Source organism: Panthera leo, chromosome D2, assembly GCF_018350215.1.
Source record: "Panthera leo isolate Ple1 chromosome D2, P.leo_Ple1_pat1.1, whole genome shotgun sequence".
NCBI classification, from domain to species: Eukaryota; Metazoa; Chordata; class Mammalia; order Carnivora; family Felidae; genus Panthera; species Panthera leo.
The window spans coordinates 3,355,555-3,380,812 of record NC_056689.1 but is presented as its reverse complement, the minus strand read 5'-3'; the positions used below and the strand labels follow the sequence as shown (position 1 = coordinate 3,380,812).

The 25,258-nt window shown below is 38.1% G+C and overlaps 1 protein-coding gene across 6 annotated transcripts in view; it reads right to left on the bottom strand.

The window, feature by feature from the left end:
- PCDH15 (protocadherin related 15) overlaps nucleotides 1-25,258 on the bottom strand; it is an 836,749-nt gene that overhangs the window by 377,966 nt on the left and 433,525 nt on the right. For all 6 annotated transcript variants that reach the window (XM_042907891.1, XM_042907887.1, XM_042907888.1 and 3 more), the window contains one exon: nucleotides 7,378-7,486. In XM_042907891.1, coding sequence (XP_042763825.1) covers nucleotides 7,378-7,486 — 109 coding nt within the window. The remainder of the gene's footprint in view (nucleotides 1-7,377; nucleotides 7,487-25,258) is intronic.

Here is a 25,258-nt window from a genome sequence, read left to right as displayed (position 1 = left end):
ATGAGAAATAGCATAGCTGCCATTTTAGGTCACTAATGTCTGTGGTTTATTGTACAAGAACAGACAACTAAAGCACTAACCACTGTCTCTACAGCTTCCCTTATGTTTCCTCAGCTTACACTGTCTTCGTGTTTTGATGAATTTTGGTTCATTTCCACAAAGTTTATTGCCCTGAACGTTATCTTTTTTTCTTTTTTTTCCCCCCACTGGCCGAGTAACATAGCAAACCAAGTATTAAGAATCATAGTTTTCCCACAAACCCAGGGCCATAGCCTTCTGGGCTGTGACTGGAGAAAGAAAGTTACTTCTATTTGATTTAAAACACTGTGTTTTAGAGGTTCTTTGTAAGGATATTTAAACTTGTACCTTTACTAATATATACCCTACATGCCCCATTACTCTAGATAACATACTTATCTTTGGATCAATCAATGCTCTCATTTTTAGCAGATATTTTTGTGAGTTCCAGTATTTGTAGCTTATTATTCTATTCTATTGATCCTTGTAGGGGACAGGACAAGAAGTTCAATGTGTTTGGAAATGAATAGTTCTCTGGAACAATTTCCAGGGGAAGCCATAAAAATATGAACAATACTGATACTCAGTAATAAGACCTGTATAGTAGGAGAAACATCTCCCAATAATGTGTGCCATAAAATCAAGCTTCTCTCTCATGCCTACATGATATTAATAATAATACTCCACAATACTCCAGCAATTTATTAGCTAGTAATAAGTTCCTGATAATAGAGAATAATAAATCCAAAAAGGAAAAGAAGAAAATTTCTGAATCAGTGGAAGTTACTCAGAATTAGAATCCACATCCTGGAAAACAGAAAGACCTGAGGGAATGAACTAATAGACTATGTGTGAGGTGACTTCGTGTTTGAAAGGCCAACATGTAAAAAAGGATGCAGTTATACGGTATGTGGCACTGGGAAAATAAAAGAAGAAAGTAAAAGCAGATAAATGAAAATTTTGGACTCTTCTCCAAGTATTTGTGAAATCCAAAATATCGAAAGGAGGGATTTGGGGGCCCAGGACATGTTTTCATTGTGTTATCCACTTAAAATACATATTTAAATCTGCATCTTCCTCATGGCTTTTTCAAAATGAGTATACTGTATGCTTGGGCACAAAAATACTAATACTTAATAATACTTATCAGAGTTAATGCATGTTTGTAAAAACTATTTGAACTTAAGGTTTGTGGGTCTGGTGTTGCTCTTCTTTTTTTATTTTTTCTCCCCAAAATGTTTCCCCCATGAGTTTGTGTGTGAATGGGGGAGGGGCAGAGAGAGAGGAAGAGAGAGAATCCCAAGAAGGCTCGGAGCTATCAGCATAAAGTGGACATGGGCTCAAACTCACAAACTCATGTGAGATCATGACTTCAGCCGAAACCAAGAGTCAGATGTTTAACCAACTGCACCACCCAGAAGCCCCTGGTATTGCCATTCTTCTTTTATTTATTTAAAAAAAATTTTTTAGATGATTATTTATTTTTGAGAAAGAGACAGAGCACGAGCTGGGTTGGGGCAGAGAGAGAGGGAGACAGAGTATGAGCGGGAGTTGGGGCAGAGAGAGGGAGACACAGAATCCGAAGCAGGTTCCAGGCTCTGACCTTTCAGCACAGAGCCTGACACGGGGCTGGAACCCACAAACTGCGAGATCATGACCTGAGCAGGAATCGAAGGCTCAACTGACTGAGCCACCCAGGTGCATGCGGTGTTTCCATTATTCACCAATGTGTTATACCAACTCTTTAATTGCCAGAATATACATAATATTATCATAATGACCACACTGACTTTGAATAATAAGCAAAAGTAGCTATTAATCATATTTTTATATTTACATTTTAGTATGTAATGCTTATCGACATGCTGTATTTAATACATATTATTTGTCATACAGTAGATGCTCTGGTATGAGCATCCAGTGTTACAAAACACTAATATTACAAGCTGCTATTATAAACTAAAAGTTAGGAGACCTTCTTACATTATTAGACATAAACACATATTCTATCATATCTTTGTTAATGACGATGTGGGGACGGTCATGGAAATGCCCTTCTTTGTCTCGTTAGAGCCTTGCACATGATCATCTTTAGCTCTTTGAACATCTTTGAAACACCCAACTGAAAGTCTTTGTTAAGTCTAATGCCTAGAATCTCTCAGAAACACTTTTGTTGATTTATTTTCTCTGTGTATCAGCCATTCTTCCCTGTTTCATTCCAGTGTCCCAGGTTCTCTTAAAAGCTGGTCATTTCAAACAGTATTATGTGACAACACTGAACATCAGATTTCTTCCCTCCCCAGCGTCTGCTGAAGATGCTGCTCATTTGTTTTTCCAAGTAATGCTTTCTGAACTGATACCTCTAAAATATGCCTGCTTTGTCACGTGGGGCCACTGAAACCTGTACTTGGTTTAGTGTTTAGTTAATGATGGGGCAGAGATTTTTTACATACTTGGAAACAATAAGTATCCTAGTCTTTGTTTGGGAGCACTTGGCTGATGTTAGATCACAGTTAGTCCTTAATTCTGCTGTTTAGAGCTCCACCCTAGTCTTTTCTTTCTGCTTTGGCAGAAACTCCAGGTAAGCCAGATATGAAAACTTAAGACTTTCTCAGGTGTTTTCTGAAAATTCACACGCTACTATTCTTACTGTTGTCCTTCCAAGATTCCTACAAATATGTCAAAGTTTTTGCAAACCCTGTGGACATCATTCCTAACTTTCTTTTTAAGCTTACTGGTTAGCCAATTGCGTGTTCCAATTTTTGTCTATCGCTTCAGGCAGCAACAAAGTTAAAACACTTGCCTGTAATTGTTTTTGAGAAACTCCTTCCCCACTGCTCCCTAACCATCCCTCAAACAAGACGTTTTGTGCTGGGTGAAATCTGAGTTAGCCTTTTATATGGGTTCTTCTGGGAACCCACCAGCCAGGTCACATGATGTTTCTTTGGAAATGAGGCTTTGGAAGAGCTCCAGTTTTGTTCTGTTTTTCAAGAGACTGTCAAGATACTTTGGGAATGCAGGTTGTTATTTTTATTAAGTTTACTTATTTATTTTGGAAAAGAGAGACAGCATGTGTGTGTGTGAGCAGGGAAGGAGCAGAGAGAAAGGGGTGGAGAGAATCCCAAGCAGGCTCTGCACTGTCAGCACAGAGCCTGACATGGGGCTCGAACTCATGAACCATGAGATCATGACCTGAGCTGAAATCAAGAGTCAGACACGACTGAGTCACCCAGGTGTTCCAAGGTTGGTGTATTTAATGCTACTCCTGAACTAACTAGCAGGCAATGTGACTCAGGCAAATGAAAAATTCCACTAAGCTAAAAAAAAACACAACCAAGAGTCAGCTGTTTTTCTTGAATAAATGTTCCCTGGGTTGCTGTAAGACTTGGTTAATTCAGCAATTAATGATCCAAAATTATGATTTCACTTTTGTTTATACTAGTTTGTCACAGCTTTTAGGGAAGGGAAAATTTTCACAAGCCTTTCCTTGATTATTTTCAATGACTTCACCTGGAATAAGTCCTTAAATTATTAAAATATTAATCTAATATTACTTGTACTGTGATTTTATTATACTGAATGTAACAAGGACTTTCTTAAATATATAATTCAGTGTTTGTGAAATGGTAAGTACCCCCCAAAAAATTCAGTTCATATAAATTTATGTCAGTTTTATGGAAAATTTTAGTTTACCATAAAATTCTATTTTGCACTTAATCATTTGAGATTTTATTGTCATTTTTGTTGTTGTTGTCCTTTAGTGAATGCTCCAACTTAAACCTAAATTTCATCGTCCTAATAGTAAAACACAGAAGGGGCATCAGTTAGGCTGACTATCAGAGTTTTACTTATTTCCTCCAAAAGTCATCCCATTTTGGGATAAAGGAATTTCCATTTTAAGGCAGGAGTCAATTTTGAGGGATTTTTTTTTTTTGAGTTTTCAATCGCTTACACTCTGAATATCTTTCACTCAGAGTATCCCTGCTAATCCCATCCTTCACAGGTAGAATGGTATCATTTTTCTGTGAAGAAAGCCAATGGACACCTCTAGGAAATAGTGAATTGAGGTGACACAGGGTGAGGTTGTTGGGGATGATCAGTGGTAGAAGAGTAATTCCACCATTGACGATAGTTACGGTAGGACCAGTGAAGGAACTGGCAACAGTCCTTGGATGGCCCTTCTGCACACCTGAACATGCACATCCTCCCATTTAGTAAGTAGACCGCCAAGAATGTGCGAGAGCAGTGGGGAGCTGTCCACATGAAGGCTGAGAAAACTAGCTCTGAGGGACCTGCACTCAGAACTACTGGGCGGGGGGGACTTAAGGAAAATGAAGAGGTCTTGCCAAGTAAGGAAAATCAGAGCCATGGAAATACTGTTGTGTACGTTTCTCTGTGTGTGTGTGCTTCTGTTCTTACCAGTCTTGTCTAACTTAGGAAACGTGATTTTTCTTCCTAATGGTAATGGTGACATGAATTAACATTATTGAGCACTAGCTTTTTCCCAGGCATTATTACACATTTACCTATATTGAATCAAATTTTCAAAACCTTTTTATAGAAGGTCTGTTTTTAATAACTCCATTTTATTTATTTATTATTTATTTATTTAATGTTTGTTTATTTTTGGGAGACACAGACAGACTGCGATCAGGGGAGGGGCAGAGAGAGAGAGAGGAACACACAGAATCTGAAGCAGGCTCCAGGCTCTGTGCTAACAGAGGGGCTCGAACTCATGAACCCCGAGATCGTGACCTGAGCCAAAGTCGGCCGCTTAACCGACTCAGCCACCCAGGGGCCCCTAACCTCCATTTTAAAGAGGAGCCATCCGAAGCAGAGAGATGAGTAACTCACCTAGCATTATATGATTAATAAGTGTTACAGTCAGGATTTGAATACAGTTCAAACTATCAGTACAAGGCCCCGTCCTCTAGAAGTGCAAATGCTATAAATGACATCATTTTATTTAACTTATTTGTAAAAACAAAGACAGTGCTAGAGGTTGTATCTATTGTTTAGGACCATCCATCATCCTACTTTGGTGGTTGGTGATACAGGCCGCCAATGCATCATTCTGCTCTCATTACTACCTTGGCTTCTCCATTCGCTCAGAGTAAATGACAAAGTCAATCGACAGCATACTAGACTCTGTAAGTTCTGACCCCTCTGTGTCTCACCTCCTCTTCCTACTTCCTCTCACTCACTCATCTCCAACGCTCCCAGCAGGCAAGCTCCAGTTTTTTATCTCCGCCTATTCTCCCAGACATCAACAGGGGTAACTGCGTCAGCTTCTGCGAGACTTTGCTCAAATCTCATCTGTTCAGTGAGGTGTGCCCTGATCATCCTATCGAATGCTGCAGTTTATACTACAACACCTCTCTGTGCTCCATTTTCCCCACAGTGCTGACCGCCTTCTCTCTTCTACAATAAACACATAATGCGTTTCTTGCTTGTTGCCATTGCTTCTGCCAGAACACCAGCTCCACGAAGTGAGGAATCTGTCTCCCTCCACAGAGTAGGTGCTCATTTATCAAAAGAAAAAATAAATATAATTTCTAAGAGTGAAAGAAACTCATGAACACCACTGGATTTCATCCCACCATGGGAAGCAGGCTTCTCCAACACTGGCTTTCAAGTTCATCCTTTGGACTTTACACATGCTGTCTCATCTTTCTAGGTAATTTCTCTCCTGTGTTCTACCTGGGAACCCTGACCCTTCTGTTGAAATAACTTTCTACGTAATTTTCTCTACCCCTCCCTAACCTAGAACTTTTACCTCTCACCTTTGCATCTATAGCATGTACCACAGTGACTGACATATGATCAAACCTCCAGTTGATGAAATGAACAATGGTTATTTCTTTTGATCTATGCTCCAGGCCCTTACAGACTTCAAAGACTGACGCTTATGTTCATAAGGACTTTTTAAAAATGTAATGATCTCATCTCTACCATGGAGTTATGATATGTGCACAGTTCTACACACCAAAGGCTTGAAACAGAACTGCTTTATTTTCTTTACAGACAGCATTTCTAAGTAGGATATAGGATCATATTTGGCAATCTGTCTGGTGTCTTGTAGGCTGCTGTATTGTTATGTATGTGCACATACACACAGACTAAAGGCTCAGGAGTTGAGAGTAGTGCTGAATTCCACTGAACAGTCATTCTGAAGCCCATTTCAAGAGCAACCCATTTCTCACTAAGAGAGGTATGGTCTCCATGCATCTGTCTCTCTAGATACTCTAAACCATGAAAAGCAGCAACATCCATGTTTTAGCAAAAGCAATTTGGGAAGAGTGGCATAATCACATTCTCATCATTTTTGCTTTGGTGCAATTACCAGTCCATGTACAAGGATGAGCCAGAAGAGCTCCTGTGAAACTTTTCAAGGAAAAATCAGCCAAGGGTATAATGTGTTGTGACCCTTTGGGTACTCGTGATCCTTCTCCCATATGGTGACAAAAGCCCTTATTTAATTCATTCATGTCGTCTCAGAATTACATAATTGTCTTCAACCAATGATAAAATACTAGTAGAGCAAACTGTACATTTTCAATGGATTTTTTTCAAATTTTTCTTAGAGAATTCTTTGTGCCAGAACACAGAAAAGGTACCAATATGTAGATTAATATCCTATTTTTTTAAAGTTGTTTCACTTCCTTAATGGAATTTTTCCATTTTTTTGTTTAACACATCTCACTAAAGCTAATTCTGAGGGGAAAGATGTGGTTTTGTTTTGTTTTGTTTTGTTTTGTTTTGTTTTGTTTTGTTTTGTTTTGTTTTGTGAGAGAGTGCCAGAGAGCACAAGCTGGGGACGGGGAGAGGGAGAGGGAGAGAAAAAAATCTTTTTTTTTTTTTTTTAACGTTATTTATTTTTGAGACAGAGACAGAGCATGAACAGGGGAGGAGCAGAGAGAGAGGAAGACACAGATTCTGAAACAGGTTCCAGGCTCCGAGCTGTCAGCACAGAGCCCAACACGGGGCTCGAACTCACGGACCGTGAGATCGTGACCTGAGCCGAAGTCGGACGCTTAACCGACCGAGCCACCCAGGCGCCCCAGGGAGAGAAAAAATCTTAAGCAGACTCCACTCTGAGCGTGGAGCCCAACGCAGGCTGGGCTCAGCCTCACAACAGTGAGATCACGACCTGAGCAGAAAATAAGGGTCGGCTGCTTAACCTGCTGAGCCACCCAGGCACCCCCAAAATTATTATTTCTGAATTTATTTTTACATAAAAATAATAACTTCTAAAAAGGCCATCTTTGTTATTAAAGGTGTTTTCTTTGATTAGATACAACTATTTATGCATGATTCTAGAACGATGAGTGAGAGTGTAAAATGTTACCAGATACGAACCAACAAGGATGGAGTAGAGGATGCCTGGTCTATCTGCTGGTGGCTGAATGTTCCGGTCCTGGTCAACAGCTTGGATGGGCGGGGTAACCACGATGGGGTTCAGTTCTTCCTGGAAAAAAAAAATGGGAGCGTTTAGTCTCACTTTATTCTTAACGCCTCATGGAGAACTGACACTCAGATATTAGACATTACAGTCTGGACAGCTAGGCAATACCTGAACTAGTAGTTAAACTCAGCTTTCGAGATTTGAAATTTAACACATTAGACTAGTTAATTTTGAATTCAAAGAGGGAACAATGTGTCCTCAGGGTCAGAATGAAAAGTCATAGTAATTACACTATATCAGGGTTTTCTCCTAAGAGGAAGACGAGGAAGAAAGAGATCAATGAATCTGCATCTTCCCTAGATAATTAAATCAGAAGTATGAGGCTATCAAATACAATTTTATCTGTCTGTAGACAAGATTTGTAAGAATATTTACATTCTTTTTCTTCCTAACTCATATTTTAAAAATTACTTTTTAATTGCATTTAAAATTTAAAAAATTAAAAAAATTACATTTAAAAATGTAATCACTTAATTACATTAAAAACAAAATTTTAAAAATCAATGCTTTAACTGAATAGAAATCAAAGCCCCATCACTGCAAATGTCATATAGCGAAATTGATTATATATTATGCATGTACGTACATGCATATAAATTTAATTTATAATTATATGCAAGAGGACTCTGTTTAAAATCATAATATATTTCTCTAAGCCAGTGTTTGCCAATATGATGTCCAGTGGTATTCTGTTCCACTATCAGGACCGGTAAGCAGTTTTCTGTACAGGACCAGATAATGAATATATTTAGGCTTCGCTGGACAGAGAGTCTCCGTGTCAGCTTCTCAACTCTGACACTGTAACACAAAATCAACCAAGTGGGTATGACTATGCTGCAATAAAGCTTTATTTACAAAGACGAATGGTATGTAGGACAGAGTTTCTTGGCCCCTGTACTGAATGATCAATCATTATTTGTAACAAATATGCTGAAAAAACAAACGTGCACTCTTCACAGATAAGCTTGCGACACAGGATAGGAAAGAAACTTTCAAAAAGTGAATCCACTTTCCTGCAGGTCTTTTCGGAGACTTTTGTGCTAATTTGCATAATGGCCATCTAAGAAGGGGGTGTTATTTGCACACTTTCTAGAATCATCCATTAACATCTCCTTGAACTCTTACATTGCCTTAGAACACAGTTTGAGAAATACTGCCTTAAGTCTCTGCAAGCCCTCAGTCCAAACATAATAGTAATTTTAAAGGGAAATAATGTCTATTTCAATATCTGACTTCACAGTCTAAGGAGTCACTGCAACGTTATTTTATATTATATCTTCTCAAATGAGAGAACCTTGAAACGTATCATGTACTTTTATATGAAATCAGTACTTTCTAATCTCAGCAGAAGTGTAGAGTAGTGGCCTGCTGAAAAGAAATGCAAGAATATGAAACTGTAATGTGGAATACTTAATTGTGATTAAGTTATGGTAAGTTATATTAAACACAAGTATATTGCTAAAACATGTTAAATTTTTGAAGTTGAAATAATTAAAGGTAATCATTGAGCAAATATTTGGAGTTCACATACATCTTAGGGGTTCTGCAGACTTAAAAATCTCTAATAGGCTCTCCATAGCCTAAACGTTTTTAATATCTTCCTAAAAACAAAGAGCTCCTGGTAGGGATAACTTTGCAATACTGTATTCACCTTTTTAATGTGTCTTCAGATCCATGAAAATGTCAAACCAATATCAAAATCACTCCATTAAATCAGGATGACTACTGTTCTTTTGGTTGTTGTTCTTTCCACACAATACAACACATCACAATACAACAGTCTTCCTCAACTCTTTCCCTTGTTCCCTATTTCTGTCCCTCGTTCTCCGTTTCACTCTATCATTGCGTCACTTCTCTCTCTCTCACACACCACACACACACACACACACACACACACACACACACCTGCCCAACAGACAATTTCCTTCCTCTGTAATCCTGTATTTCTCCTGACACTGGAAGCATCCAAAGTTCTTCAAGTCTGTATGTTTGAACACAGGAGTGGAGGGCTGATAGGTCATCCTAGACATTTGTCAAAGCAGCCTGATGGCGTTAGCCAAAGTCAGCATGCAGCCAAGCTACTGCAGTTCTGGTTCAACTAATAAATCTGTGGTGGGTCTTCCAAAAGTACAGTAGCATGCAGATCTTGCGAAGGGAATTCAACTCTCAGGATGTTTTGCAGTCCTGTCTTCCTTCCCATGGCCAGAGAAATATACTAAGGGATCCTAGACTCCTGCTTTCTGAAATAACTTACCTAGAATTAAAAGAAAAAAAAACCACAAAAAAACAAAAAACAAAACAAGAAAAAAAAAACTGAACCTGAGGTCTTCTGGGAGAGTGCTAAACATGACCAGATCACATTGGGTTTCTCTGCTGACACCTTTCTCTAAGTGACCAACACATATACAGTTTTAGTTTGGGTAATGAGTCACATAGTTTAAAATCCTCTTCCTGTACAAGTTGCTGGGATGAGAAATGGAGTTTCAGTCATATTTTTAAAAATCATATGAACAACAGGGAAAAGAAAACCTAAAAATAACACAATAAACAAAACCAAAAGGGAGGGAAAGGTTCTAATTAAATTCCTCATTGTTCATAGTTGGTTATTAATAAATGTATGGTGAGAACTGAAGAAATAAAAAGAAACAAGTGCTCTGTTTAGAATTACGTGACATCTAGAATCAGAAGAATTGAAACTAGAAATACCAGCATGTGGCTGTCTCGGGAGAGTGGGCCTAGAAGTGAAGAAGGGAGGTGGGATGAAATGTATTTAAAGCCGTTCAGTCCTGTTTCACTGTGTAGTTTCCATACTCTGTACTATTTTTAATATTATAAATTAGCAAATTGTACTAGTGAGAATACAATAAATAAACCCTCTTGGTGAAGGCTTCAATGAGTTTCTGGAAATTTGGGAGTACAGTTGTCTTATATAACTTCTTAGGACTGATTTCTGTCTTTTCTTACAAAGACTAGCGACTTAAGAAAAATTTTTTCTTAGGCTACTGTTCATGAGGTTTGTTGTTGTTTTTTTTTTTTTTTTTTTTTTTTTTTTTTTTTTTAGAAAATCTAGGTTTAAAGGTGAAAAGGATGAATTCTCAGCTATGATTTCTAAGATTACCTCCCCAAGTAGATTGGGGTGTTTGAATCTTGAGAATTTCTAACACTGGTAATATGTAACATTAAAGGATACTGTGTTTTGTGTAGAATGCTACTGTTACAATATGTAATGCAATTTTTTATAAAGATAAGTAGCATTTAAGCCAGAGTTGGAAAATGTAACATGGACTCATTAGAAGAAACAACATAATAAGATGCATCAAGTTTTGAACTTCTCCATCACCAAAAATCTCTGTATGGGAGATAGCCAGCCATTGGAAGGACATACAACTAACCAAGGAAATGCCAGCGAGAAACTATTCCTTAGAAAAGAAAGAATTTTATGGGGGAAAAAAACATGCAATCATTTATAATATTTGGCAAATTAATATCTACTTACTAAATACATTGATGTCAATTTGTATTGTACTGAATTTTCCAGCCCGGTAGCAGATCACCACACGGAGACAGACCTGAAGGAAACCGGCCCGAGGTGACCACTGCCAGAGCAGGCTCCCCAGGCCTTAGAAAAGGGGAAAAACTAGGAGACGCATTTCTTTTGAAGAACCATCCTCTTCAAGCAGACAGTAACTACTGCTCCGTTCCTCTCCCACCCCCTTATTTCTCTTAGCTTCTAATTTTACCACTGGATTAGAGAAGAAGAATTATGCTGAAGAACTTGGAAATTCACCCATGGCCTAATTATGCTTGGGTATCCTTAAGGACAGGATTACAAGGTTCCCTTATGACCATATAATTGCAGTAATTGCTCAATCAGTCTTCACAGAAGGCTCTGTTGGCAGGTGCACACAAAATAATAACCCACCGCCTAGCCTAGTGAGGAACTGTTTGCAACATATTTGCTTCATCAAGTTGAATTCCAGGAGACACATAAAAAAGGCATCCAAACACTGCAAAGCTCTTGGGCGCCTTGCCCCTAAAGCAAATCTGTCTTCTCTGCAGAGAAGGCAGCCTTCTTTGTCTTTGAGAAGAACTCCTATCTTTGAGAAGAAGTCCCATCTCCTGAATTCTGTTTGTGCTGATGCGCACGTGTTAAAAGTGCACAGAAGAGTGGATTCACATTTCACTGCTTTGAGTCCCCCGAGTTAAATTCCCTGACATATTTAGTGATGGTGATTCCATATAAAGAGATTCATGTCGTGAAGATAATCATAGAAACTATTAAACAATAACGAAAAGATTGTCTCCAGTAGAAATGCTGCATAATTCTATGATTATAAAACCCAAGATTATTCCCCCAGGGACATAAGCTTCGTATCCAATTAGCTCTTCTGGAGGGGTGCCTTGTCTTTTCAGTATATCTAAGACAATGCTTTCAGGTTCAACTGCTGAATTCTTTTTGAGAAAATAACAAGAGGCAATTGGACTGTTGAGGTAAGTGAGGGTTAGTTACTCCTTCTACATCTTCAACACCAGAATGAGAAAGCAAGTTTCAGTCGGAATGCTGCTATTGTAGTCTATGTATAGATATATCTGTAACTATTTATACACATAATAAATAAATGTATTGGCAAGCACAGAAGATTAAAGACACTGTTCTTCAATTGTATACTTTTGTTTTATTCTAAAGTATCTCTGAAAAAGTTTTTGAGATAGATTTTTTGTCATATATCCTGTGATGGGCTGCTGTATTCCAAAAGTGCATCTGACCATCCTTGCGATTGCATATTTGATCTATAGTTCTAATACCTACCTTGTTTACAAAACATTTCTTTGAGCCTTTGCCTTTGATATTTGTTTATTTGCTTAGACCTAATAAATGTAGTTTGAGCAATTTATTATTTTTTTGAATTAAAGAAATTTATTTTATTTATTTATTTTTGTGATATTGTCTTTATTTTTTTATTTATCTTTTTTCAATATATGAAGTTTATTGTCAAATTGGTTTCCATACAACACCCAGTGCTCATCCCACAAGGTGCCCTTCTCAATGCCCATCACCCACCCTCCCCTCCCTCCCACCCCCCATCAACCCTCAGTTTGTTCTCAGTTCTTAACAGTCTCTTATGCTTTGGCTCTCTTCCACTCTAATCTTTTTTTTTTTTTTCCTTCCCCTCCCCCATGGGTTTCTGTTAAGTTTCTCAGGATCCACATAAGAGTGAAACCATATGGTATCTGTCTTTCTCTGTATGGTTTATTTCACTTAGCATGACACTCTCCAGTTCCATCCACGTTGCTACAAAAGGCCATATTTCATTCTTTCTCATTGCCACGTAGTATTCCATTGTGCATATAAACCACAATTTTTTTATCCATTAATCAGTTGATGGACATTTAGGCTCTTTCCATAATTTGGCTATTGTTGAGAGTGCTGCTATAAACATTGGGGTAAAAGTGCCCCTATGCATCAGTACTCCTGTATCCCTTGGGTAAATTCCTAGCAGTGCTATTACTGGGTCATAGGGTAGGTCTATTTTTAATTTTCTGAGGAATCTCCACACTGTTTTCCAGAGTGGCTGCACCAATTTGCATTCCCACCAACGGTGCAAGAGGGTTCCCATTTCTCCACATCCTCTCCAGCATCTATAGTCTCCTGATTTGTTCATTTTGGCCACTCTGACTGGCGTGAGGTAATATATGAGTGTGGTTTTGATTTGTATTTCCCTGATGAGGAGTGACGTTGAGCATCTTTTCATGTGCCTGTTGGCCATCTGGATGTCTTCTTTAGATAAGTGTCTATTCATGTTTTCTGCCCATTTCTTCACTGGGTTATTTGTTTTTCAGGTGTGGAGTTTGGAGCTCTTTATAGATTTTGGATACTATCCCTTTGTCCGATATGTCATTTGCAAATATCTTTTCCCATTCCGTTGGTTGCCTTTTAGTTTTGTTGGTTGTTTCCTTTGCTGTGCAGAAGCTTTTTATCTTCATAAGGTCCCAGTAGTTCATTTTGAGCAATTTATTTTACATAAATAATGAAACGTATGCTCAGGGATGTGTTTACAAGGATTATTTGTTGCAACAAAATACAACTTGCTTTCAAAAACTAAACTTTGTATGGAAGGGCTATATATGACAGACTTTTATAAACCATAAATCCATAACCTGATGAACTATCACCAAGTCGTATTTAATTCTAAATGCCATGACATTAAGAACTAGAATATTGTCAATATTTCAGAAGCCCTCTATTCTCCATATTTTCTATCAATCGCTCCTGCTCCTTCCACTCTAAAGATGGCCTGCTTTCTATTATCATAGATTAATTTCAAATAGAACTATACAATGTCATTTAATTACTGACTTTGTTCAAGTATTATTATGTCTTACCTGGTCGGCATGCATGTGGGAGTTAGGTACATCAAGTGTAGTCCCTGCACTCTCGTTTTAATGGATGTACTGTGTTCCATTAGACAGACACCCCCAACTTTGTTTCCTTTTCACACTGGTGATGGCGTTTGGGTTGTTTCCAGGGCATGCCGTGACAAACAGCACTATGTCCTTCTGCGTGTGTTCTTACACATGAAGGCGTTTGTGTGAAATATAAGAATATAATTGTCAGACACGCATGTATGGGCTAGGTCCCTGCCGTTTTAAGTCTTCTAAACTTGTTGTGTGAGCTCACGTTCTATTGTGAGTGGTCCACTGCTCTGCTGACAGTTGTAAGTTTAGCCATTCGGTAGGTACGCATCGTTACCTCACAGTGATTTGAACTGTTTTAGAATGTTGGACATTTGTGAAGTGTTGTTTCATGTCTTTTGTCCGTTCTCCTACTTTGCCTTACTGGTTCATAAGAGCTCTCCATATATCACAGTGTAAGTCTTTATCAGCTTACTGTTCAATAAATATTATATCCTACTCTATGGCTTTTATTTAGACCCTATTAATGTTGTCTTGCTGAAGAAAAGTTTCTCATTCTCCCAGTTCCCCATTTTTCTTTCCCTTTATACTTGTCTATTTCCTCTACCCATCCACATATTTTGACCTGAGGTATACCTGATAATTTCCCTTATGCATTTCTATACAGAGAATATTGCACTCTTCCTTATTAAAATTTATCTAACACTCACTAGAACCATGTGTCTGAGTTTCCTTGCCTAGAACTTTCTTGAGAACAGGGATCGGTTGTATCGACAGCACCAGAAATACATGTGTTACACAGGCACTAAGAACTGTTGAATAAGAGACTTCTCAGTTCTGTATTATTCAGGGTATTCACGAGCCTCATTGACCTAGCCTTGCTCTCTGGGCTCCTGTAAGACATCCAAATACACATACTGAGGCTGTATGAGCATCTTTCATTCACAAAGAATACTACACCCACCTAAAGGGAAGAGTAAGGTGGCCACAAGAATTCTCAGAATACACAGATGTCGGCTCAAAGTGCTTCACAGCGATGGCCTTTGGTGTAATAAACAGTCTCTAAAACATTCCAGGAGACTGAGTGACGAGCTCCTGTATCCTAAGTAAAACATTCCAATCTTGCCAAATAAGTTGCAATATCACCTCTTGAGAAGTTGTTTAATCCCTCAGCATTTTAATCATAATTTTCATAGTGAAGTTAATAATATCTACATTTCATTAATTGGTACAGGGATTCATGAAAGACAGTATGTAAATGAATAAAACAGTAAGGGCCATGCTTAGTAATGGAAGTCATTATAGATCGTAGTATTAAGATTACTTTATTATTTTAATTGTATTATATTAGCATTAAAATTGGCTTCAAGTTATAAGCAGAGAGAGAGAGAGAGTGATGGGATTTCTTTCATTTCTAGCTGGAAGCTAATTTTACCATATCTTGCATATTTTTCTTGAAACGTGACACTGACATGAATTTTGAAGGTTTTATTTAGAATTGCATACCTGATCAAATGTTTGAGGGAATGAAGGGGGCCTATCATTACTATTTGATTTTAGACCAAGATTTAGATCTAAAAGCTGCAAAGAAAATTATCTAATGATTAGACTTAAACATAACTTTAAGATGGTGTATCACAGAGTTGAATATTCACTTAAAATGAACATTTCACTTTATTAAACAGAAGCTTCAGTGAAATTCTTTTCAGTGAATATACTCAGCTGCATTAGTTTTACATCCAATTTATAAACTCATTCCCTACACTTTGATTACAGAAAGTCTGCGATAATTCCCTAATTTATTAAGAAGTTCTTATGGAGAAGCGCTCAGTCACAGGGACTCAAAGTACAGGTACACAGGTTCATTTAGAATTCTTTTAATAAAGACATCTATTGATAAATATTAAGAGAGAGCTCTGACAGAAAACTCACATGTTAAACTATTCCGAGTGAGATATTCAAAATACCAAGAATCAGAGAAATTCAAGTATGCATAGCTTGAAGAAAGTAAATTTTGATCCATGTAGCAGAGGTGAGACTCGTGGAAAGGCAGGATATGGTTGCATCTGATGGAGGCTGGATAAGGGAGTTAGAAGAACCCACAATCAATAGGTAGATAGATAAATATATGACAGATTGATAGATAATCTAGGAATATTTTGGGGTGAGCCATTAAAGTGCCATAAAAACAGTATAGCTTAATTTTCATTATTATTATATTAAAATTTCACATAAAATTCCACAATTTTCACATTGGCCATGGAAGACATCTGTAGATACATAGCAAAAAATTATTTTCTTGTCTTTCTGATAAAGAAAAAATCATCTTGGAGTATACTGTTAAGTACAAATACAAATAAAAACATTTGTGGGTCTATTTCTGGGTTCTCTGTTCTGTTCCATTGATCTAAGTGTCTGTTTTTATGCCAGTACCATACTGTCTTGATGATTCCAGCTTTGCAGTATAGCTTGAAGTTCAGGATTGTGATGCCTCCTACTTTGATTTTCTTTTTCAGGATTGCATTGGCTATTCGGGGTCTTTTTTGGTTCCATACAAATTTTAGGATTGTTTGTTCTAGCTCTGTGAAGAATGCTGGTGTTATTTTGATAGGGATTCCATTGAATATGTAGATTGCTTTGGGTAGTATCAACATTTTAACAATATTTGTTCTTCCTATCCAGGAGCATGGAATCTTTTTCCATTTTTTTGTGTCTTCTTCAATTTCTTTTGTAAGATTTCTACAGTTTTCGGGGGCACCTGGGTGGCTAAGTTGGTTGCATGACTCTTTGGCTCAGGTCATGATCTCGCTGTCCATGAGATCAAGCCCCACACTGGGCTCTGTACTGACAGCTCGGAACCTGGAACTTGCTTCGGATTCTGTGTCTCCCTCTCTCTCTGCCCCTTCCCTGCTCATGTTCTCTCTCTCAAAAATAAATAAACATTAAAAAAAATTTTTAAAAGTACTCTATAGTTTTCAGTGTATACATTTTTTCACCTCTTTGGTTAGGTTTATGCCTAGGTATTTTATGGGTTTTGGTGGAATTGTAAATGGGATCAATTCCCTGATTTCTCTTTCTGTTGCTTCATTATTGGTGTATACAAATGCAACCAATTTCTGTGCATTGATTTGATATCTTGCAACTTTGCTAAATTCATGGATCAGTTCTAGTAGGTTTTTTGGTGCAATTTTTTGGATTTTCTGTATATAGGATCATGTCATCTGTGAAGAGTGAAAGTTTGACTTCCTCCTTGCTAGTTTGGATACCTTTTTTCCTTTGTGTTATCTGATTGCTGAGGATAGGACTTCCAATCTATGCTGAATAACAGTGGCAAGAGTGGACATCCCTGTAGTGTTCCTGACCTTACAGGGAAAGTTCTCAGTTTTTCTCCATTGAGGATGATGTTAGCAGTGGGTCTTTCATATACGGCTTTTATGATCTTGAGGTATGATCCTTCTATCCCTACTTGAGAGTTTTTATCAAGAAAGGATGCTGTACACTCTCAACAATAGCCAAATTATGGAAAGAGCCTAAATGTCCATCAACTGATGAATGGATAAAGAAATTGTGGTTTATATACACAATGGAATACTACGTGGCAATGAGAAAGAATGAAATATGGCCTTTTGTAGCAACGTGGATGGAACTGGAGAGTGTGATGCTAACTGAAATAAGCCATACAGAGAAAGACAGATACCATATGGTTTCACTCTTATGTGGATCCTGAGAAACATAACAGAAACCCATGGGGGAGGGGAAGGAAAAAAAAAAAAAAAGAGGTTAGAGTGGGAGAGAGCCAAAGCATAAGAGACTGTTAAAAACTGAGAACAAACTGAGGGTTGATGGGGGGTGGGTGATGGGTATTGAGGAGGGCACCTTTTGGGATGAGCACTGGGTGTTGTATGGAAACCAATTTGACAATAAATTTCATATATTAAAAAAATAATAAAAAAAATAAAGATAAGTGTAATAGACATCAAAAAAAAAAAAAAGAAAGGATGCTGTATTTTGTCAAATGCTTTCTCTGCCTCTATTGAGAGGATCATACGGTTCTTGTACTTTCTTTTATTGATGTGATGAATCATGTTAATTGTTTTGCAGATACTGAACCAGCCCTGCAGCCCAGGTATAAATCTCACAATTCTTTTATTACGTTGGTGGATCTGGTTGGCTAACATCCTGTTGAGGATTTTTGCATGTACCCAGAAATGGACTCACAAATGTATGGCCAACTAATATTTGACAAAGCAGGAAAGAATATCCAATGGAATAAAGACAGTCTCTTCAGCAAGTGGTGCTGGGAAAACCGGACAGCGACATGGAGAAGAATGAACCTGGACCACTTTCTACACCATACAAAAACCCAAAATGGATGAAAGACCTAAACATAAGACAGGAAGCCATCAAAATCCTAGAGGAGAAAACAGGCAAAAACCTCTTCGACCTCAGCTGCAGCAACTTCTTACTCAACACGTCTCCAGAGGCAAGGGAAACAAAAGCAAAAATGAACTACTGGGACCTCATCAAGGTAAAAAGCTTCTCTACAGCAAAGGAACAATCAGCAAAACTAAAAGGCAACCAACAGAATGGGAGAAGATATTTGCAAATGACAGATCACATAAAGGGTTAGTATCCAAAATCTATAAAGAACTTATCAAACTCAACACCTAAAAACCAAATAATCCAATGAAGAAATGGGCAAAGGACAGGAATAGACACTTTTCCAAAGAAGACATCCAGATGGTTAATAGACACCTGAAAAAATGCTAAACATCACTCATGATCAAAAAACACAAATTAAAACCAAAATGAGATACCACCTCACACCAGTCAGAATGGCTAAAATTAACAACTCAAGCAACAACAGATGTTGGCAAGGATACGGAGAAAGAGGATCTCTTTTGCACTGCTGGTGGGAATATAAACTGGTGTAGCCTCTCTGGAAAATAGTATGGAGGTTCCTCAGAAAATTAAAAATAGAACTATCCTACAACTCAACAATTGGACTACTAGGTTTTTATCCAAGGGATACAGGTGTGCTCTTTCAAAGGGGCGTATGCACCCCAATGTTTATAGCAGTGCTATCGACAACAGCCAAAGTATGGAAAGAGCCCAAATGCCCATCAATGGATGAATGGATAAAGAAGATGTGGTATACATACAATGGAGTATTACTCGGCAATCAAAAATAATAAAATCTTGCTATTTGCAACTATGTGGATGGAACTGGAGGGTATCATGCTAAGCAAAATTAGTCAGTCAGAGGAAGACAAATATCATATGACTTCACTCATACAAGGACTTTAAGGTACAAAACAGATTGTAGGAAGGGAAGGGAAGCAAAAGTAATATAAAATCAGGGAGGGGAACAAAACATTAGGGACTCTTAAATATAGAGAACAAACTGAGGGTTACGGGAGGGGTTGTGGGGGGGTGGGCTAAATGGGTAAGGGGCGTTAAGGAAGAAACTTGTTGGGATGAGCACTGGTGTTGTATGGAAAACAATTTGACAATAAATTTCATATTAAAAATAATAAATAAAGTTAAAAAAAACAAATACAAAGAAAAAGTATTTTAAACCAAACAACCCAGTGATAGCCCACTGCCAACATGGTGAGGTATTTTCCATCAGTATTTGTCACCCACGTATCTATCATCTATTTACGTACATGATATTTCACCACTTTGCATGTACGAATTTTGCTATTTTACCTCTCACTACTTCATAATCATAGTTCTAAGCCAATAAATATGCTTCAAAAACACAACTGGCAACAATATGCAACCTCCACTAGGGTTATAAATTAGGCTTTAGTGTTGTACACTTGAGTTGCTTATATCGGATTTGTTATCCATTCTGTGTCTTTAATTCTATCCATGCGTTAGATTCCTGGATGCAGAATTTCTGGATCAAGGAACGAGAACATGTTGAACTCCTTTGTGCAAATTGCCAGATGGCTTTCCAGAAGAGAAAGTGTGAGAGACAGACTGTGATGGTTTATTTCCTCCTCAGTATTTATAACAGCACATATTTGTGAATGCTGAGGGTGATATATGCCTAGAGTATTGCTAAATATGTGTAAGGTTTAATTTTACATTTCTTTGGTTGCTAGCATAATTTATGTGATATATCTATTGCTGATTCTTCTGTTCATTTACTTTGCCTATCTTTTTTAATTTTGATATTTTAAAATTTTATTTCCATGGCATATGTGCATAGAACAGAAATCAACACTTTGTTAGTAGTCTTACAATTTTTTTAGTGTGTTGTTTGCCTTTTAATGTTACTTGTGTTTGACATCTAGAAACTTGGCATTTTTATGTATTCAAATTTATCCCTCTTTCTCTGTTTGATTTCTGCTTAGTCTTTCACCATCTGAAGGTTCTCTAAATGCTGAATTCCATTTAGTCTCAGGTATTATGTTTCCAACATTTAAATTTAATGTTTCAGTCTATCAAGAAAGTTGTATACTAAGGACTTAATAGTCATCAAAATGTGGCTGGAATTTTAACTATTTTTTCCTTTTTTGTGAGCAAAGTAAAACTATTTGTACACTTTCTTTGCTTTCGCCCTTCTCCGTCTTAAATGGACATCAGCAGAAAATTCAATCCCTTCCCAAAACCAAATAATCCTGTTTCTATCATATTCTATTACACTGTTTTAATAGTATTAATTTGTCTATCACCACAAAGACTTAAAATAGCAATTCAGACCAGCTCTATCCTATAAGACCTGTGAAGTTCAGGAATGTGAGTGTGTGGAAAGCAGGCATGGAAAGGATGTACAATGACTTAAAATTAGGAACTGAATCCAAATAATCTGGGTTTACAGAAAACCAGCAAAAAAACTGGTAGAAAATGAATATGATGGCATTCCAAACAAGAAAATACCATGTCATTGCATTTGTTGTATCTAATTTGCGACAATTCTTCCTCCAGGTCCTAAACGCCCTCCCCACCCCGCCACACACACACACACAGCCAACTGCTGCCCTCGTTAATAAAATTTGAGAACTGAAACCACCTTACTATTATTTATATTTTACATTTCCTTTAAGAATTATTTTATATTCCTGCATTCAGTTACATATGTATTATATATATTATGTCATGTTTTATTATATATTATATTATATTACATATATTCTCTGTATATTGTATATATATATAGAGAGAGAGAGAGAGAGAGACAGACAGACAGAGACAGCGAGCGAGAAATTAACATACTTAGATTAAAGTTTTGTTGGGTTATAGACTTTACTTTGTTTTACTGGTTTTGATGTTCACACCTAAACATTTATATCATGGTTTACTTCTTTCTAAATTCTTTATTTTTATTCAACAGTCAAGTGACATAAGTCGCTGAGTATTTTTTCAGTAAGAACATGTGAGTCCTTGCAGCTGTGAGAATGGCAGTTGTTTCACACTTGAATGAAAATATGACTGAATTTTATATTCTCCCTTCATAAAGTTTCTTCCATAGGGGCTCCTGGGTGGCTCAGTCAGTTCAGAGTCTGACTCCAGCTCAGGTCATGATCTCGCAGTTCATGAGTTTGAGTCCGCATCGGGCTCTGTGCTGACAGACACAGGTTCTGTGTCTCCCTCTCTCTCTCTGCTCCCTGCCTGCTCATGCTTTGCCTCTCAAAAATGAACAAACGTTAAAAAAAATTAAAAATAAATAAATAAAATTTCCTCTATTGTCTCTCTTGGAGCAGATTTCTGAATTATAACTAATATTTTCTTTCTTTGTTAATTTTTTTTTACTATCCAATAGAAATTTGCTTTTATCTTTTATTTTAATTTTTTAACATTTATTCATCTTTGAGGGACAGAGAGTGAGTAGGGGAGAGACAGAGAAAGAGGGAGACACAGAATCAGAAGCAGGCTCCAGGCTCTGAACTGTCAGCACAGAGCCTGATACGGGACTTGAACCTACCAATAAGGAGACCGTGATCTGAGTGAAGTCAGACACTTAACCGATGGAGCCACCCAGGCGCCCCAAAATTTGCTTTTACCTTGAAGTAAACATAGCATACCAGCCTTTTCTAAGTATTGGTCTCCTTACCTTCACTGTGTTTCATGGTTTGAACATTTTCAATCTGCAAACCTAGGTGTTTTATACAATTTCGAAGATTTATTCTCATTCATTCTATGGTATCTTTGTTACTGCATTTGGTCACTTTACCCAATGCCTTTGTCAACACCAATTAGTTATACTTCTATTTGGCCATCTGATGGTTACTGTCTTATCCCCCATGGACTTATGGGCTCCTGGAAGGTACCCCAGGAGACAGTTGCATGGCAGGGGCAGTATTCATGTGTCCACGAGGACCACACAGGGTCCTGCCTCTCAAGTTCTCTAGCTTCTGTGAGCTTCACCCTCTGCTGGTCCGTAAAGTAAATAAAGGAGTTCTAGTTTTTTCCCTGAGCGGGTTGGTAATTAACTGAAGAAAAGTTTAATCCTTATCACATAGCTCCTAGCAAGTGCTAAGTATTAACAGTTTTTCATTATTAATGATGCCTTCTTCATTCCTGCATCTTTAGTCCTCTTTTTTCTGTCTTTAATCTCCTTAGTTTTACTTTCTTCTCTTTGGTCACATTGTATTGCATTCTTTACTGAGTTGTATTTGAAACAAACTTTTTTTAATAAATAACTTGTTTCTTATAATACATTTTTGAAAAAATTAATGTTCATTTACTTTTGAGAGAGAGAGAGAAAGAGAGAGAGAGAGAGCGCGCAGTGAGAGAAGGAGACACAGAATCTGAAGCAAGCTCCAGGTTCCTAGCTGTCAGCTGCGGGGCCCGAACTCAGGAACCACGAGATCATGACCTGAGCTAAAGCTGGACACTTAAACAACTGAGCCATCCAGGTGCCCTTAAAAAAAAATTTTTTTTAACCTTGATTGTAGATATCAACTATGGTATTTTTAATTTAATAGACCATACAGATATGTAATATTAGCTAAAAAAAGATATTAGTGGCATTTTCCAGTTTTATTTAATCTGATATTGTGGAAAATTTTAAACATAAAACCCATTTGTGTATCAGCTCTAGGAAAAGTATACCAGCAGCAATTATATCCACACTGCCATTTTGCTTTGCAGAAACATTCCTGAGATTAATAAGATGGGGAATATAAATAAGTAATTTTAGATGGCCAGTTTCATCGTACGTATTATATCCTAGGCATTGAAGAAACTGAACTTACCCTATTGGATGTTCATTTGGAACACAATATGCCTTCAACTCTTGATCTGTTTCCAGTTAATGAAAGGTGAATAAAGCAAAAGAAACATCCTCCTGTTTCCAACAGGACTCTCACCCAGAGTTATCCTTCACGACTTAATCAGCAAGGAGAAGAATTTGTAAAGATTACACCAGCCTCCTCTTGACAAACAGAAAATCTATAAAAGGCCACTGACACGGAAATACACACCAGGAGACACGAGTACAAGGAGCTCCTAATTCTTTGTAGAGCTCACGCTACGGGGATTTCCTGACAATATGAGGCGAGAAAGAGAAAGGCTCGTTGCGTGACAGGTGTAGCCATCCTGTTTCTCTTCACGGGACTGTGTCCGCCTCAGGTCACAGAACAGAATAAACACGAGGTCTGGTTCCCATGCGCTCTCACCCCGTTCCCGCGGCTGGCTTCTTGCTTCTGAATCGCAAACAAAATATGAACTTCCCAAAATGAAACCAGCGACATTTACATGCCCAGCGCCCTGAAGGACCCTGGAAAGTCTGGGCTCTTTTTGTGGAAACACAGACTGAAACCCTTGGTTTTACTGTTTGAAGAAGTATGACCCAGGCTGGTTTTCAGCTACTTTGTCCTCACAACAGAGGCTACTTAAACCACAACAGGGGAGACCTCAGTAGCTGGATACAGGTGCCTGCAGGGCTCTGATGGATGCTTCCTAAGTCTTTTTCAAATAGCATTGCTGATCTTGCTCACAGGGTCTCTGGAACCATCTGCCAAGCTTCCCAACTTGTCTTCAGAGCTTCAGTGAAATCGTTTTTTCCTTCCCTTGTTCCCGTGCTGGTAGCAAGGATGTCTTCCACACAGAATGTGCTGATTTGCCACCATGTTGACAATTTTCAAAGCGTGGGTACAGGAATCACACTTGACAGGCCTGACTCCACAAAGCAAATTTGATAGTAATAGGTGAGGGTAGCTCTAGGTAATCTGCCTCTGGAAACACAGCTCAGGAAATTCTTGTGTAAAGATTTATGCAAACCACGTGCCCCCTTCTAACCGTTTCTGACAATCTGTCCCAAATCCTGACCCTGCGCAAAGTCTCTTGGGGCGTGGTTTGTGCAAGCCACCTCCTTAAAACCTTATGAACAACAATTCACACCACACTGGAACTCACACGCTTTTGCAGCTCTTGTCACTGAGGACTCCTGTAGAAGTTCTATCTATTCTTTTTATGTTTATTTATTTTTGAGAGAGAGAGAGAGAGAGAGAGAGAGAGAGACACAGAATCTGAAGCAGGCTCCAGGCTCTGAGCTGTCAGCACTACAGCACTTGAACTACGAGATCATGACCTGAGCTGAAGTCGACGCTTAACTGACTGAGCCACCCAGGTGCCCCTGTATTTATTCTCATTGTTGGAAACCATGATTGTCTTATGATGTAATGTTTCCGAATATCAAAATTTAATAATGGTAAGCCTACTTTCAGGATCCTGTTGCTGTTTATTCCTCAAATTCCAACTCAAAGTATTCAAACTACTAGAAAGGCATCAGAAGACACACAGACCCACAACTTAACGAAAGTGTACATGCTGCTTTTCAACTGAAGTAAACTGGTAGAAGGTTGGGAATGAAAAAGAGGGAAAAAGTGCAGATCTCAATGGAAAAAGAATTTGAACTATTCCACAGGGATCAGTAAAGAACAAGGAAACTCCTAAATATTTTTGTTTTACGTGATGAGGAATGGATGGTCAGCTTTATTTACTTAGAAAATATTTGAGATTGGTTGTTCAACCCACAACTACTTATTGAAAGAAAGTGAAAAGAAATGGAATCACACTTACTGATATTCTGGCTGTGCCGGGTTCTCTTTAATTTTCACAACATCAGTGTTTTTCTTTTCTTTCTTTCTTTTTTTTTAATTTTATTTATTTGAGATAGAGAGCTATAGAGAGCAGAGGGGAGAGGGGCAGAGGGAGAGACGAGAACCCCAAGCAGGCTCCACACTCAGCATGGAGCCCGACACAGGGCTGGATCCCAAGACCCTGGGATCATGACCTGAGCCAAAACCAAGAGTCAGACTCTCAACCGAATGAGCCACCCAGGCGCCCCTTCACAAGAGCACTGCTGAGAAACCCATTACAAGCCTCAGGAAACGTGCACCCTGA